Genomic DNA, 15,185 nt, shown 5'->3' on the forward strand with positions numbered 1-15,185 from the left:
ATGGAAGACCACAGGCAGGCTAATTGCAATGTCATTGGGGAACTAATAAAATCAAAATACATGTCCATAAAGAGAGTACACACACCACATGACATAATCAACGACATGCTAGATGATTTTGGTGTTTCAATGGGGTACCAAAAAGCCTGGAGAGCAAGAGAAAAAGCTTTAGAATTGGCAAGGGGAAACCAAGATGATTCATACCAAAAACTTCCCATCTACCTTCACATGCTAAAAGTCTCGAACCCAGGTACAATTACACACCTGGTTACAGACAATACAGATCACTTCATATATATGTACCTAGCATTTGCAAATTCCATCAAAGGATGGAAACACTGTAGGCTAGTCATTGTCATAGATGGAACTTACTTGAAGATATCATTTGGGGGAACTTTATTCACTGCTTCAACAATAGATGCTAACAACAACATATTCCCATTAGCCTTTGGAATAGGAGACTCTGAAAATGATTCCTCATGGTTATGGTTTTTCACAAAGCTAAAGGAGACATATGGAGAAAGAGAAGGTACTGTTTTCTTCTTTATATTCTTATTGAAACAAACTAAACTCATAAAATTATCAGTTTAATAATAATCCAGCAATAAAATAGTGAAAACAGTGTAAAAAAAAAATAACAGTCATATAAATTAATGAAACCAGTTACTCAGTTAAGACAGAATAACCAGTTACTCCATTGTGATTTTGCAAACAGGTATGGCAATCATTTCAGACAGGCATAAAAGCATAGAAAATGCTATAGACGATGTATACCCAAAAGCTTTCCATGGAGCATGCATATTCCACCTGTTAAACAACATCAAAGTCAATTTTGGTGTCCATGGGGATGACCTAAACCTAAACTTTGTCAAAGCAGCAAAGGCATACAGGGTACAATCATTTGAGCACTACATGCATGAAATAGACAAGATTGACACACGCATAAGACCGTATTTACAAAAAATTGGATATTCAACTTGGTCTAGATGCCATGCTCCAACAAAAAGATATACAATGATGACATCAAATATAGCTTAATCAATAAATGCTGCATTGAAAGCTGCCAATCACTACAATGATGGAGGGCCTTCAAAGTTTAGTTCAAAAATGGGTATGGAAAAATGGTAACGAAGCAAACGGAACATTCACACAAGTAACAACAGATACTGAAACTGTGCTTAGAGAAAACTTTATTCGTGCCATTAAATTTCAGGTACCTGACATATATTGAGCACTAAATATTATTTACCAAAACTTTTAGTAACCAGTTACTCAAAAATATCACAGTATCCAGTTTCTAACATGTATTCCTCTACTAAAATAAACAGGTCTTCCCAATAAACACTATACTGTACCAAGTTGTGGTTGAACAGAAAGGAAATTTTTTGGTCAACCTAATGGAGAAAACATGTGAATGCAAAAGGTTCCAACAAGACGAAATACCGTGTGCACATGCAATAGCAGTATTCGCCAAAACACGGCTGAAAACATATGATTATGTTGCTGATTACTACAAAACTACAACTATGAAAGCAACATATGACTCAACTGTTCATCCATTGCCAAATGAAAGCGAATGGACACTGCCAGAGACTTTAAACAAAATTGTCCTACCACCAAAATCAAGAAAACCACCAGGCCGCCCTAGAAGGAAAAGAATCAGATCTAGAGGAGAACCAAAGGTGCAAATAAAATGTGGAAGATGCGCGCAGCCAGGACATAATAGAAAAACATGCAGGAATGAACCAATCCGAAAGCAGCGAAACCCAACAAAGTCAAAGAAAATAGACAAATAATTTTCTAAAGAATAGATATACTACAATTTCAATATTTTCATTTGATGTAATAAAATTGTATCCTAATGTTTTCTACTTCAATAAAAGTACAAACTTTTTAAACATTTTCATTTTAAAAACTTGATACTCAACTTCATGGTTCCAAACACAAAGATATTCAAAATCTGAAGACTTAAGTACCTGGTTACAACACATATTATAGAAAGAAAAAAAACAGATACTATAAGTAAATTTAACAAATGACTACATATACATGTCACCAACGATTTAAAAACCTAATTATATAACCACAAATCTTTCACAAAAAACAAAAAAACATAAATATTATAAACTTGATACTCAACTTCTAGGTTCCAACACAAGATATTCAAAATCTGAAGATTCAAGTACCTGGTTACAACACATAAAATAGAAAAAAAAAGCAGATACTATAAGTAAATTTAACAAACGACTATATATTAATGAAACCAACTACTTGAAAAACCTAGTTATATAATCACAAATCGTTCACACAAAAAAAAAAAAACAAGAAACATAAATAAATCAAAAAATAATTAAAAAAGACATAAAAACTAAAGAAACAGTAACCAGTTACCTGAAACATATAGCTTTTACTATCTAACACAGAAGAAACCGGTTACACCATCTTCATACAATAATAATCGAAACCTATATGAAAAAAAAACATGTACATAACAATATCTTCACACTTTAAACAAAAAAATCACTAACTCTATTGAAAAAAAAAACATACACATAAAAATAAAATACATTAAAAAAAACTTTATATTAAGCCAAAAGTTGAAACCAATTCTTTACATTGACAAAAAAAAAAAAAAAAAACCATACATAAGTCCAGTACTAAAATAGTATCCAGTTACAAACCACAACTTCACTATTAAACAAAGAAAAAAAAAAGACATGGTCGTTAATACAGCTAAAAAAAAAAATTCCAACATCTCTACTTATAATTCCTCCTCCTCTTTGATTTCTTTGATGGAGCATCATCTTCTGTCTTGTACCCACCAATCTGCTTCTTTTTTGCATGACTATACAAGTTAATGGCAAGATAATCACGATAGGTAGCAATTTTGGCAGCCATGTTCTTCGAGATGTCATCAATCTTCCCATGGATAAACAAATCAGCATACTTGATAACAAATACTCCACAATCACTGCAAAAAAAAAAACACAAAAAACAGCATATGAAATTATTTAAAAACAAACAAAATAGAAAAATAAACAACAATATACAAAAACCAGTTACTTACTTATCCTCTTGAAACGGCAAGTCTTTGGCAAAGTTAAAATCAATTGGATCCTTTTTCCCAACAGAATATGGACCAACATTCAAGTCCAAATCTTTCCTAGAACAATAAAAATCAAGAAAATCTAGAAAATATGGTAAAACAAGAGAATAAGCCTTCACATATGGCAAAGCAATACTCTCATTCTTCTTCCCCATCAAAGAATTGTAGACAGTTAACATCCTACTCTTAATGGAAAAGTGAATAAAAACCCAATGCAACTGAACCTTCACATGCACAGGAAAAAGAACATGATCCACATCCACCCAAGGAGTGTTACAAAACAAATATTCACCAATAATGTAATCTGAAATGAGGTTATCAAAACGAATGCTGCTTGAATCACATTTGGCTGCCACAAAATTATCATACAAACTCTTGATAGTTGCATCAAACCAAGAGTTTGTAGTTGCAACCCTCTTGTTCAAACCATCAATCAACTTAATCTTTTTCCTCAAGTAATAAAAACATACATTGATATGCTACAAAAAATAAATAAACATACAAAAGTTAGGAACCTGGATACTAGCCAATATATAATAAAAAAACAAGTTACACACAATGCTACAAGAACCTGGTTACTACCCATAAATAATAAAAACAATTTACACACAGTACTAAAAGGAACCTAGTTACTTGTCTTAACCATGATCAACAAAAAAAACAAAACATCTAAACAAACAAATACTAATTAATAAACATTATACAAGAACCTGGATACTAGCCAATATATAATAAAAAAAACAAGTTACACACAATGCTACAAGAACCTGGTTACTACCTATAAATAATAAAAACAATTTACACACAGTACTAAAAGGAACTTGGTTACTTGTCTTAAACATGATCAACAACAACAAAAAAAAAAACATCTAAACAAACAAATACTAATTAATAAACATTATACCAAGAACCTGGTTACTTACAGTGTCCATAAGGTCCTCCCCACAAGTTTGAAGCTTGTAAAACCACATCTTCTCAGAAATTTTAACAAAAGAATAATCCATTGGTGGATTGATAATGTTATTGACATCAGAAAAATTATTCTTCATTCAAAACAAAATAATATATATATTAACAAACAATTAAATATCAAGAATAATAATATTAAACAAAATATAAAAAAACATACTTATTCTTAAAATTCATTTTATCCTCAATCCAAGAAATATAATCCAGGCATTCATTCTTTGAAACATTCTGCCCAATTTCATCTTCAAATGGTAGCAATCCTCTAACAATCACCACTTCCTCTCCCTTCCTCTTCACTGTTTCTTTTACTTCAGAAGAACCAAACTCAGTAACAAAAGGAGATTTGACATGAGTACTAGGTTTAGGCTCCCTCTTTTCAATAGCAACAGGAACTTCATCATCATCACCAACCATCACAACTTTCCAATCATCCTTACTCCCACTAAATCTCTTTTCTCCTTCTACATACTTAACAGTTTTATTAATAACATTCAAAATCTCTAGATCCACATATACTTATTCAAAACTTAAACCAACTGAATTGAACTCAGGCTTCTTTGAAAAATCCTATAACGAATAAAAATAAAATCAATTACAACAAATTTAATTTTAAATAAAATAATACAAGAAACAAAAACAAAAATAAATTACAAAACCTTATCTCCACCCACAACATTTGGCAACTCCAACCCAGAATAAACAGCATCAAAAATTTCATTTAAATCATTCTCGACACCCTAAAATAAATAATGAAACTGGTTACAACAGTAACTGGTTACACTAATCAACTACAAAAACACAACATACTATTAAGAAACATAAACCAATTACCTTACTACCATCAGACTCTTCAGCTGAATCAATTCCACAATCCTAGCCAAAAAAAAAAAAAAAACAATCTGGTTACAACTAAAAATGGTTAAAAAAAAAAAATAAAGCATAAAAACAAACAAGTTACCTTAGAATCATCAGAAATAGGAATGGAAACATTATCAAAATCAGCTGGCTTTTCCCCTTCATTAAAACCAGCACTTTCATCACTTGTATTTGCAACTTTTTTAGAATTTTTTGCAACAAATTTTGCAATCATTGCAGACAAATCACTGAGTTTCCCCATGAACTCAGATCTCATAACTGCAATGTCACTAATAATAGTTTCTTGGCTTGCTTTTATTGATGAGATTGATTCACAAATCAATCTCAACTTTTCACTATCAACCTAAAAAAAACAAAATAAAATACTTTACCAAACAGCAAAAAAAAAAAAAAAACATAAAAAGAAACCTATAAATTTCAAAACAAAATAATATTTTTTTTTAACTAAAACAAACAACAAAACTAACCAGTACCTGGGTGCCCGGACTACTGTCTCCATCTTCAGCAGACACCTTCGGCAAGTATAGAGGCTCAAACTTAAACTTCTTTACTGTCAGTTTCTTCCTCTCCTCAGAAGACGGATAGACATTCATGATAGTCAACTGAATAAATTAAAAATATATATATACAAAATCAAGAAACTGGTTACCATCAACTGAAACCAGGTACACAAACACAAATCCAAAAATGAATAAAACAAATTTAGCAAGTAACCAGTTACAAAACAAAAATATTATACCTTCTGATTGTTGAAAACCTTTCCCACCAAGTTTGCATAGAAGGCATTGTCTTTACTCTTCCAATTCAACAAACGTGGAAATTTTTTCCCAACCCGTTGACAAAACTCAGGACTCAACTCAGCTATACTTTCATATATCCATATAAGAAATGCAATTGGAAACCCAAGAAGTTTGTAAGGGTGAAGGCCAACCTTCCCATCAACGAAAAGTCCATCAAAGATTTTATTCCCACCCTTCAAAGCAGTTTTCAAATAATGAAAACTCCTATCCCATACAAACTTCCCAAAACTAATATTTGCTAATTCAGAAAAATCTCGATCAACCATCTCAAAAAAGAAATCATCAACCAACTTCTCACTAGTATAGCCGTACAAATAGTTAACTAAGATATGAACTATACCCAATTTGACAACATCCTCATCATCAACTATATCCTTACTAATAAAATCATTTCGTAATTCAGACTTTGACACCTTACCAACAAAACGCCCAAATATTTTTTTCTTAAACAAAACTTTCTTTTTTTGAAAACGACTTAAATCAAAATCACCATCACATCTAAGACCTGTAACTAGAGCAAACTCTTCAACAGAAAACCTACAAACTCTACGACCAAGCTTAAACCACATTTCCTCTTCCTCCCTCTCATGAGACACCTCTCTCAATAACACAAGCTGGGCAAGTTGAGTTTGAAAATGAATATCACATACTTCTAAAAAGTGCCCAAATGGCGTCTTCTTAAACAATGATTTCTGACTTTTCATCAACTTAGATTTCAAGTCAGTAATGACGCTCTTGTCATTAAAATGTTGAACCTTACTACCAAACCTCTTGGAGGGGTTTATCTTTAAATGAGCCTGTAGAAATAAAAAAAAACAATTAAACATGTAACCAGTTTCAAAAAATATAAACATGAAAAATTGATAAGTACTTTACATTTATAAAACCACTTATATGTATTTAACTTTGTATGGTTGAAATATACATATAAAAAAAAAACAATTCATTCACTAAGGTAACCAGTTACAAACTCATTACGCAAAATCGTTCACTGTTATCTGCAAAGTAACCAGGTACACATGTAACCAGGTACCAAAAAAAAAAAACAGTTTAACAAAAAAAAAAAAAAAACAATAACAATAAAACAAACACAAAACATAATTGAAAATTATGCAAATTAACTACAAATCTACAAGAAACCAGATACACAACCATAAAAAAAATAAAACAAACAGAATCCACATGTAACGAGGTACACATGTAACCAGGTATAAAAAAAAAATAAAACAGTTTAACAACAAAAGAAAACACAACAATAACAACAAAACAAACACAAAACATAATTGAACATTATGTAAATTAACTACAAATCAACAAGAAACCAGATACACAACCATAAAAAAATAAAACAAACAGAATCCACCGAATGTGAAACACAAATAACAGAAACATAAACAGATGAACAATTTTTTATTATTATACTTAAAAAAATAAACACATACCACAACATGTTTAGTCTCATGAGAATCATCTCCAGCATCCTTACTACCAGATGCACACGAATCCTTCGTCTGTTTAACAGTGGAAGGCGATTTACTTGTCTTCCTTGCAACAGAGGAAGGGGATTTACTCTTCTTCCTTGCAACAGACTTCAAATGTGTAATGTTACTCCTTCGAGGAAGAATCTCACCAATATCATCCCCTACATTCTTCGATTCATCCTCTACTATACCAGAAATTTTCTTCTCAGAACCAGAAACACCACCGGTTTCTCCAGAGTGATCCATGACACAACTTCGAAAATTAAAATATACAATGAACTGCATAAAAAAAACAAACAGCACAAATGAAAAAAGAATAACAGATATACATATATATAGAGCACAAATTACAAATAACTACTCATAAACTTCCCAAAAAATAAACTGATAAAAAACTGACAAAAACCCCACTAAAAAACTAACGATAAAATCGTGCACCAAAAATAAAAAGCACCATAAACACAGATTAAAAAACAACCACCCACGACATAAAAATAGATAATACAAAGCAAAATTAACAATCAATATACATTGAAAAAATAAAAAAAATAAACCCTGAAACCGGGTACTCACCGATACGAAAACACCACAAAGAGGCACAAATCCACAACGAGAAACTTATAAAAATCCTAAGAAAAAGAAAAAAAATAAGAAATCAACACAAAAAATCAAATGCCGAAGGAAAGAAAAAATTCGAACCAAACGATATATAAAAAACGTGAAACTGAAGCAAACGGAAAATACATACCTGAAACCAGGTACTCACCGAGACGAAGACACACACAGAGGGCACAAAATCCACAACGAAAAACTCAAATAAACCCTAAAACAGAACGAAAACTAAGAACAAATATCACCATTGAAGAAAACGTGATGCTGAATAAAATATACTAATATAATGAAAAAAACGTGATGCAGATAAAAATGTGATAGAGCATATGTACTCAAGTACCTGCATGCATACTGAGAATTGATTTCCTCACAAAATTTTTTTTCAAAAAAAATAAAATAATAATAATAAAAAAAATACTTAAAATGACTGAAAAACCCTCACAAAAATTCACATAAATGCATAATAAACAACTACTGAATTAAAATTTTCTTACAAAAATGTTTACCAAAATAATAAAAAAGACAGAAATTCCCTCACAAAAATACTCATATAAAATAAATAAATGTATACAAAAAAATATGGGATACAGAAGCAATATTTTGATAAATATAGGAAAACAAAACCCATAAAAAAGGAAAAAAAAAAAAAAAAAAAACTATAAAAAATACACACACAAAAAAAAAAGCCATGTAAATTCCTCTTCTCTTAGGCTAGCTAAAAACTGATCCAATCTTCAACTCGTTCGTGGGCCTTTTAGCCACCTGGTCCAAAGACACTGGTTGGGATGTTTTGTGAACTCAAGTTGGGTCGTGAAATGATTAAAGTTACATCTGTTTTCTAAGAGGCTAACATACTTTAATTTTGTGGGCTTTTGAGCCACTAATTATGTAGTTGGGCCTTAATTATGGGCCTGAGTCCAATATTTGGGTACTACAAATTCAATGGGATTTTATAAGATGTTGCATCAATTTAATATTTAACCAGATGTCGTACTGTCTGTGCATCAATAATTCAAAATTTTAGTGCAAGGCGCAACTAAATAAATTGCCATTTCTATTTAGTTAGAAAAATTCATTACTTATTACTTTAATTTTAAATAATGAATGTTTAAATTCAATATATAAATTTATGCGGAAAAAAAAACAAATAAACAAAATATGAGTTTATTGGACAAGAGCTGTTGCGGTGCGGGAGTTTCGCTTGATACGGCATGTCGTTTCCTCAAAACGACGACGTGTCGTTTTCTTTTCAAGCAGAAAGATGACTTGTCGTTTACGGATTCTGTTTCCGCGTTTTGCTAGAAGAAGACAGTTGGCCCTATAGAAGGGTATTATCGTCATAAAATAATAAAGTAGCCGACCTAAAGAGAAGTCGGTGATCTCGATCTATATATATATATAAAGACCTAAGACATATTAGGTTAAAAGTAAACAAGAAAGCGTGTTCGCAATCTCTTCTGCAGTCGAGAAGAGGAAACCCAAATCTAGGTCTTGCGAAATCGCTTTTGTTTTCCTATCGGAACCCTAATATTTCATCGGCTGTGCTAGGGCTAGATCGGAACAGATTCTTGATTCCTGTGCCTGTGCTATTACTATAGACAAAGAATGTCTCGGTGTTTTCCCTTCCCTCCACCTTCATATGCGAACAAAGGAGAGGCCTTGGACGAGTTGATTAAGGTTCGTTGAGCAAATCTGGTTTTTGCTTTATGCTCAACTACTTTGTACAAAGTTGTCATTAATCACAAGGCCTCTCTTTAACTCAACAGTTCGTTTTGGCATCGATATGCCTTAGTATATCGATTAATCGAGTCTTAAAGATCTTGATTTTGTTGTCTATGTTTTGGGGTTTTGGGTTTAGGTTGAAGGTGTAAATAAGATTCAGTAGCAATGATTTATTTGACCCGGGAATTCGAAGTATATCGTATAATATAAAGTGGGTTTCGGCTAAAATTGATAACGAAGAAGTTAAAAAGACTAAAAACTTTTAGTTTTGGATATCTTCTTAAGAAAAGAATTGCTTATCTAAAGTATTAGTTAGGCCCTTTCTAGATCTTGAATGATTGCATTATTTTGGTATTGTTACCGTTGATTTGTAGTCACATCTTACCAACAGGCAAGATGTTTTTCGTGCCTTAGCTATTTTAACCTATCGAAGTTGAGAACTTCGTTTTCTTTTTTGCCATGGAAATTATCTTGTGTGTGATTTCAAATTAGAATTACTCTTTCGATTTCATGGGAATTACGAGATCTAGTCTAGTAGTGAAACATCGATACCAAATATTTCGGTTGACTGATGTCCCTATCGTATGTGTATTTTCTTGATGTTAAATAACACTGAAAATAAGTTCTTGTAACCTATTATCATCATGTTAATTCTTATCTAATTTAAGAATTTCGTTTTCCAATGGAAATTGCTACATTATGATCTCAAATCAAATTAGAATTGCATGTGTTCATTGAGTTAGCATGAGTTTGGGGAAACTGTGATAGCATATCCCCTTAGTACATAAAATTTCGGATGATGAATATCCTTTAGTACTGGGATTTGTGGATTTGCATAATTCTTTGTTCTACTCTACACGTGTCTTATGATTCTCGTTCTGGTGCTTCAATAGCTCCGAAAAGATAAGGAGGAAGCAAAGTTGAAGAGGAAAGAACATAAATTGCAGAAAAAGTTAAGGAAAGAACGTACCAGAAATACCGAGACGGAAAAAAGTGTCGCTGATGGAAAAGTGAAAAAGAATGAGGAGGAGAAGTATCCTCAAGAGAAGAAGAGGGGAATTGACTTATATGACGGGAACCTTTCTAAGGCAGTTGTAGAGAAGTATCCTCAACAGAAGAAGAGAAAGAATGACTTGAATGGCGGGAACCTTTCTAAGGTTGTTGTAGAGGAGAAGTATCCTCAACAGAAGAAGAGAAAGACCGAATTAGAGGGCAGGTACCTTTCTAAGGCAGTTGTAGACGAATCTGATCAATTGGAGTCGAGTGATTTAACTCAAGAACACGAGCAACCCACCTGTTCTGGAAGTGTTAGCTTTGTGTCTGATAGCACACAAAGCCACCCCAAGAAGAGGAGATTGCAGGAGTCCTTGTCTAACGACGGCGACAGTGAAAGTGAGTCCCTTATCTTGAAGTTGAAGTTAAAAGTTGATTTCATGTTTGTGAACAAGATTCTATTAATTTTTTGAGTCTATAATAACAATCTATGTCTGTTCATTTGAATTTATTGTAGGAAAAATCATCCGTATTCGGCTACGCAATACTGCATCTGAAGTCCATGTTTTAAAGAGTTCAGGCAGTGGCCACATACCTAGTGTACTGACGAAATCAGAATTTGGGAAACATAGCCTTAAACCTTGCCAAGAATTGCCATTGGCTACACCAGAGGGGAGAAATGAAACGAAGAGGCCTGGCCTCATCTTTAAACAAAGCCAAGAGTTGCCATTGGCTCCACAAGAGAACAGGGAAAGCAAGAAGCATGAAACTCAGAATCTCCACCTTAAACCAGCTCGAGAGTTGCCATTGTCTGGCACACAAGAGAGCAATGAATCTAAGAGTAATGAAGCTCAGAAGTTCGACGTTCTTGAACCAGACCTAGAGTTGTCATTGGATGCCCGGCAAGAGAGCAAAAAATCCAGAAAGGCCTCGAAGACTAGTTTATTTATTGATGGTATTCAAAGCTCGGATCAGTTTTATGGAAAATTGTTAGAGCCTTGGGTTCTTCCAAGGCTTGAAGAGGAGCATTATGATTCTGACGAAGACGATTGGCTTAATGGGTCAGAGCAGGAAAACAAGCAAGAGTCTACAATACATAAACCCGCCAATGTTTTGTCATGTTCTAGGAGCTCCCATTTGTGGCCACAAGCCAACTACTTGCCGGAAGCTGACATTTTTGGATTGCCTTACACCGTGCCTTTTTGATATTTTTTTTTATTATTTCTAGTCACCCTTTTCATATTTATCTAATTTTTCATTTGGTTTAGTGTCTTCTGAACCAAAGAAAACTATACTATGGAAATTTTTCACATGACAGAGAGAGCTATAGTGTGTACATATTTTACAACGAGCTCCAATTTGTACCATGTAATGAGAATGAGAAGAAAATCTCAAAAGTCACAAATAACTAAAGAATTTAATAATCATTTTATTTCTGCCGCAATGAATTCAATACAACACCATACAAATTTTCCCCTTAAAATGTTCCATATGTACAGTTAAGGCACCATATTTACTCGAGTCGGAGATTAAAAAAGTCTCTCAACTTAAAGCGCAGGGTCTTTACGTTTTCGACACTACTTAAAGATATAGAATCACTGTCCTGGCAACTTGGTGATGATATACTTTCATTATGTTCATCAAGAATCTCAAAATCCAGACGATCTTTACTACCAAACTCCAGAAAATAGTCAATATCATCATCTTCATGCCCCTCGTTAGAATCACAAGTATGGGATTGGACAAACATGTCAGCATCCTTCGCCCCATTCAATAACTCCAGTATCTGACCAAAACAAAAGTGTTTTCTTAGCAAGTAGGACACACTTAGAGATATACTATAAACATGTTATACAGTCAAGTCTGTAATAGCACGTACCTGGCTCATATTTGGACGAGCTCGAGCTGACTGAGAAATACAGAGCTTAGCTGCTAAAGCTATTCTCTTCATTTGAGCAGTTTCAATATTCCCTTTTAACTTCGGATCCACCAATGCCTTATAATCCTCTTTCTCTAACAATTTTTTTGCCTGGATACATTAGACATCAAGTCAATATAAGGATTTTATGTAACTTACTTTTAGTAAGTGAATTAAAAGAGCATGCAAAATAGAGAGGAAGTTCTTCATTCATACCCAGTTGACCAAGCTGTCTTGCCCTTTAGTAACCTTTTCAACAATTGGCCTTTTCCCAGATAATAGTTCAAGAAGGACAATACCAAAAGCATAAACATCAATCTTGTAACTGAGCCTTCCATACATGAAGTACTCTGGAGCCATGTAACCGAATGTCCCAGCCATATCAGTCTCTTCTGAATAAGCCAAATCTGCAGAACCCCTTGTAGCCAAACCAAAATCTGACAACTAGAATACAAAAAAATTTAGGAGGGATGCATTAGTTGGTAGCTAGCTACACAAAATACAAAACCCATTATGATTTTTATGGTGATAAGTTGTATACCTTTGGCTGAAGATCATTGGTGAGAAGAATGTTAGATAGCTTTATATCTCTGTGAATAATAGGCTGTGGAGAATTATTGTGCAAGTAGTTTAGAGCCTCAGCCACTGCAATAGCCACATTGAATCTCAATTCCCATGACACAATTGATTTACCACTACTGTCACCTGCATAAATCAAAATCCAGACAGTTAAATAATTTGATGCGATTTTTTTTATTTTTTGTTTTGTTAACACAATACAAATCCAGTGATCAGAGCAGAACTTTACCATGCAAGTAATTTTCCAAGTTTCCCATGGGGTAATAGTCATAGACTGATATAAGAAGGTCATGCTCCAAACATATACCAATAAGAGGAGCAATGCTTTTGTGGTCTAATAAGGTGACTATGTTTACTTCCAATGAAAAATCAGCCCAAGCTTCATTGTAAGGCTTCAAAACCTTTATTGCCACTGATTTATCACCTTGAAGATGCCCTCTGTATACACTGCTACACCCTCCTTCTCCAATAAGATTTTCTGCTTGAACAAATCAAATCATTTCTTATGATCTAATAAAAAACTTATAACTTTTTCTTTTTTCTATAACAAAAAACAGATAACATAAATTTGTTAGTTACCTGAGGAAAATGAAGAAGTTGCAACCTTCAACTCTTCATATTTGAATATCCTGCAATCCAATGACTTTGCTGTACCGAGAAGCTCCAACTCATTGACTGCCTTTCTTGATGATAGTACTATCAAATCTTTCTTTTTCGCAGTTTCGAATTCTGTAGAATTAGAATCTAAACTTGTTGTAGGAACTGGTATTAGAAGAAGAGGCCAACCTGGTCTTGATTTTACTGATTTTTCATTGGCTTCCTTGTCTTTGATGGTACAATAATCAACTTCAGACCTATTAGGGAGACTCATCACCCACTGAATCACAGGTATGTTATTCTTCTTCTTATCTCTTTGTTTAAAAGAAAGATATCTCAAAACAGCTTTCTTATTCTTGTGACCAGCTCTTGATGATGATGATGATGATGATGATAAGTCGTTAAATTGTTTCAACTTTGATTTTTCAACCTTATTCAACTCTGATTCTGAGCCATCTCTTAAGCTATCACTATGAAGAGAAGAACACCTTTTGAGTAAAACTTTTCCTTTATAATCAGCAAGAAGAATAATAGTAGATGGATATTCGTTGTTGTCTCCTCTAATAGATGATCCCCAGCTGTTGAAATTTGACTCATAACTTTAGAAAAATAAACAAAAAAAGTCATAAACTAAATGCAACTAAAAAACGAAATATATTAAATATAATAAATTCTTATTCTTACCCAAGAGTTTGCTTTTGGTTTGTTATCTTAGTAACCGCCATGGTTGAACAATCCTTGGCCTCCACCATCTTTCTTTGTAAGATCGAATCCTTCTGAAACCAAGTTCTGAAACTTTTACCTCTCATATATATATATATATCAATATAAATGGAAAAGAACTAAACCTTGATTATCAACCGAAAATAAGCTTGATTTTGGATGATGGTATGTTAGCTCTGGAAAAATCAGAGAATATTTATGAAAACATAATTGGATATTGAATCTTTCTTAAACAAATTCAAGCCCCCCCCCCTAAAAAAATTCACTATTACTGGTCAGATAAAAAAATACCCAAGTCAACAGGTTTGACTCTCAATATTGAAGATAACTTGTTCTTTGTGTTATCAAACTTTTTTGGCGATTTGACCATTTTAATCATATAATATAATTGATTCTTTTAAGCTAAGATTTCTAGTTTAGGATACTCTTTTGCGTATAGAAGTTGAACTATAGTATTATATACGATATGAATTGATATGTTTTCATCATATTAAACTCGTTTCTAATTTGAAATACCTAATTGTAAGATTACAAGTGAAGAAGACAACATTTTAAATATTAAAATAAAGACAAATAAATGCATATGAATTCGTTATTATTATTATTATTTCTTTTTGATGGGAAGTTGATTATTAATTAATTTATTGAAATTTAATTAAAGACGCCTCGTTGAGCCTAAATTATAAGGATTTAGCACTAATCCTAACGTACCCCATACCCCACGATAAACAAAATGACAATACTCATGTGTTTGATATGGTTATATATTATGTGGGCGGCTGTGAGTATTTTAATTCTATTTTTTTTAA

The 15,185-nt window shown here is 32.8% G+C and overlaps 3 protein-coding genes across 5 annotated transcripts; 2 read left to right on the plus strand and 1 right to left on the minus strand.

Moving 5' to 3' along the window:
* On the plus strand, window positions 1-1,796 carry LOC133806712 (uncharacterized). Its single transcript, XM_062244803.1, has 4 exons — window positions 1-529; window positions 716-891; window positions 1,061-1,213; window positions 1,329-1,796. Exons 1-4 carry the CDS (start codon window positions 1-3, stop codon window positions 1,794-1,796), a joined length of 1,326 nt encoding a protein of 441 aa, XP_062100787.1.
* A 7,460-nt stretch (window positions 1,797-9,256) lies between these two features.
* Window positions 9,257-11,995, plus strand: LOC133804306 (uncharacterized). Its single transcript, XM_062242469.1, has 3 exons — window positions 9,257-9,521; window positions 10,460-10,958; window positions 11,077-11,995. Exons 1-3 carry the CDS (start codon window positions 9,450-9,452, stop codon window positions 11,763-11,765), a joined length of 1,260 nt encoding a protein of 419 aa, XP_062098453.1. The 5' UTR covers window positions 9,257-9,449; the 3' UTR covers window positions 11,766-11,995.
* On the minus strand, window positions 11,965-14,735 carry LOC133804305 (PTI1-like tyrosine-protein kinase 2). Of its 3 annotated transcripts, XM_062242468.1 has the most exons (8): window positions 14,502-14,735; window positions 14,338-14,429; window positions 13,636-14,252; window positions 13,286-13,534; window positions 13,019-13,182; window positions 12,694-12,921; window positions 12,439-12,588; window positions 11,965-12,345 (listed from the first exon to the last, which is right to left on the minus strand). In XM_062242468.1, exons 2-8 carry the CDS (start codon window positions 14,403-14,405, stop codon window positions 12,073-12,075), a joined length of 1,749 nt encoding a protein of 582 aa, XP_062098452.1. In that variant the 5' UTR covers window positions 14,406-14,429; window positions 14,502-14,735; the 3' UTR covers window positions 11,965-12,072. The 3 variants fall into 3 exon arrangements, with proteins under 3 accessions (XP_062098452.1, XP_062098450.1, XP_062098451.1); XM_062242466.1 differs by having other exon boundaries at window positions 14,338-14,735; XM_062242467.1 differs by having other exon boundaries at window positions 13,636-14,231; window positions 14,338-14,733.
* Between the last annotated feature and the right edge of the window lie 450 nt (window positions 14,736-15,185).

Source organism: Humulus lupulus, chromosome X (genome assembly GCF_963169125.1).
Source record: "Humulus lupulus chromosome X, drHumLupu1.1, whole genome shotgun sequence".
NCBI classification, from domain to species: domain Eukaryota; kingdom Viridiplantae; phylum Streptophyta; class Magnoliopsida; order Rosales; family Cannabaceae; genus Humulus; species Humulus lupulus.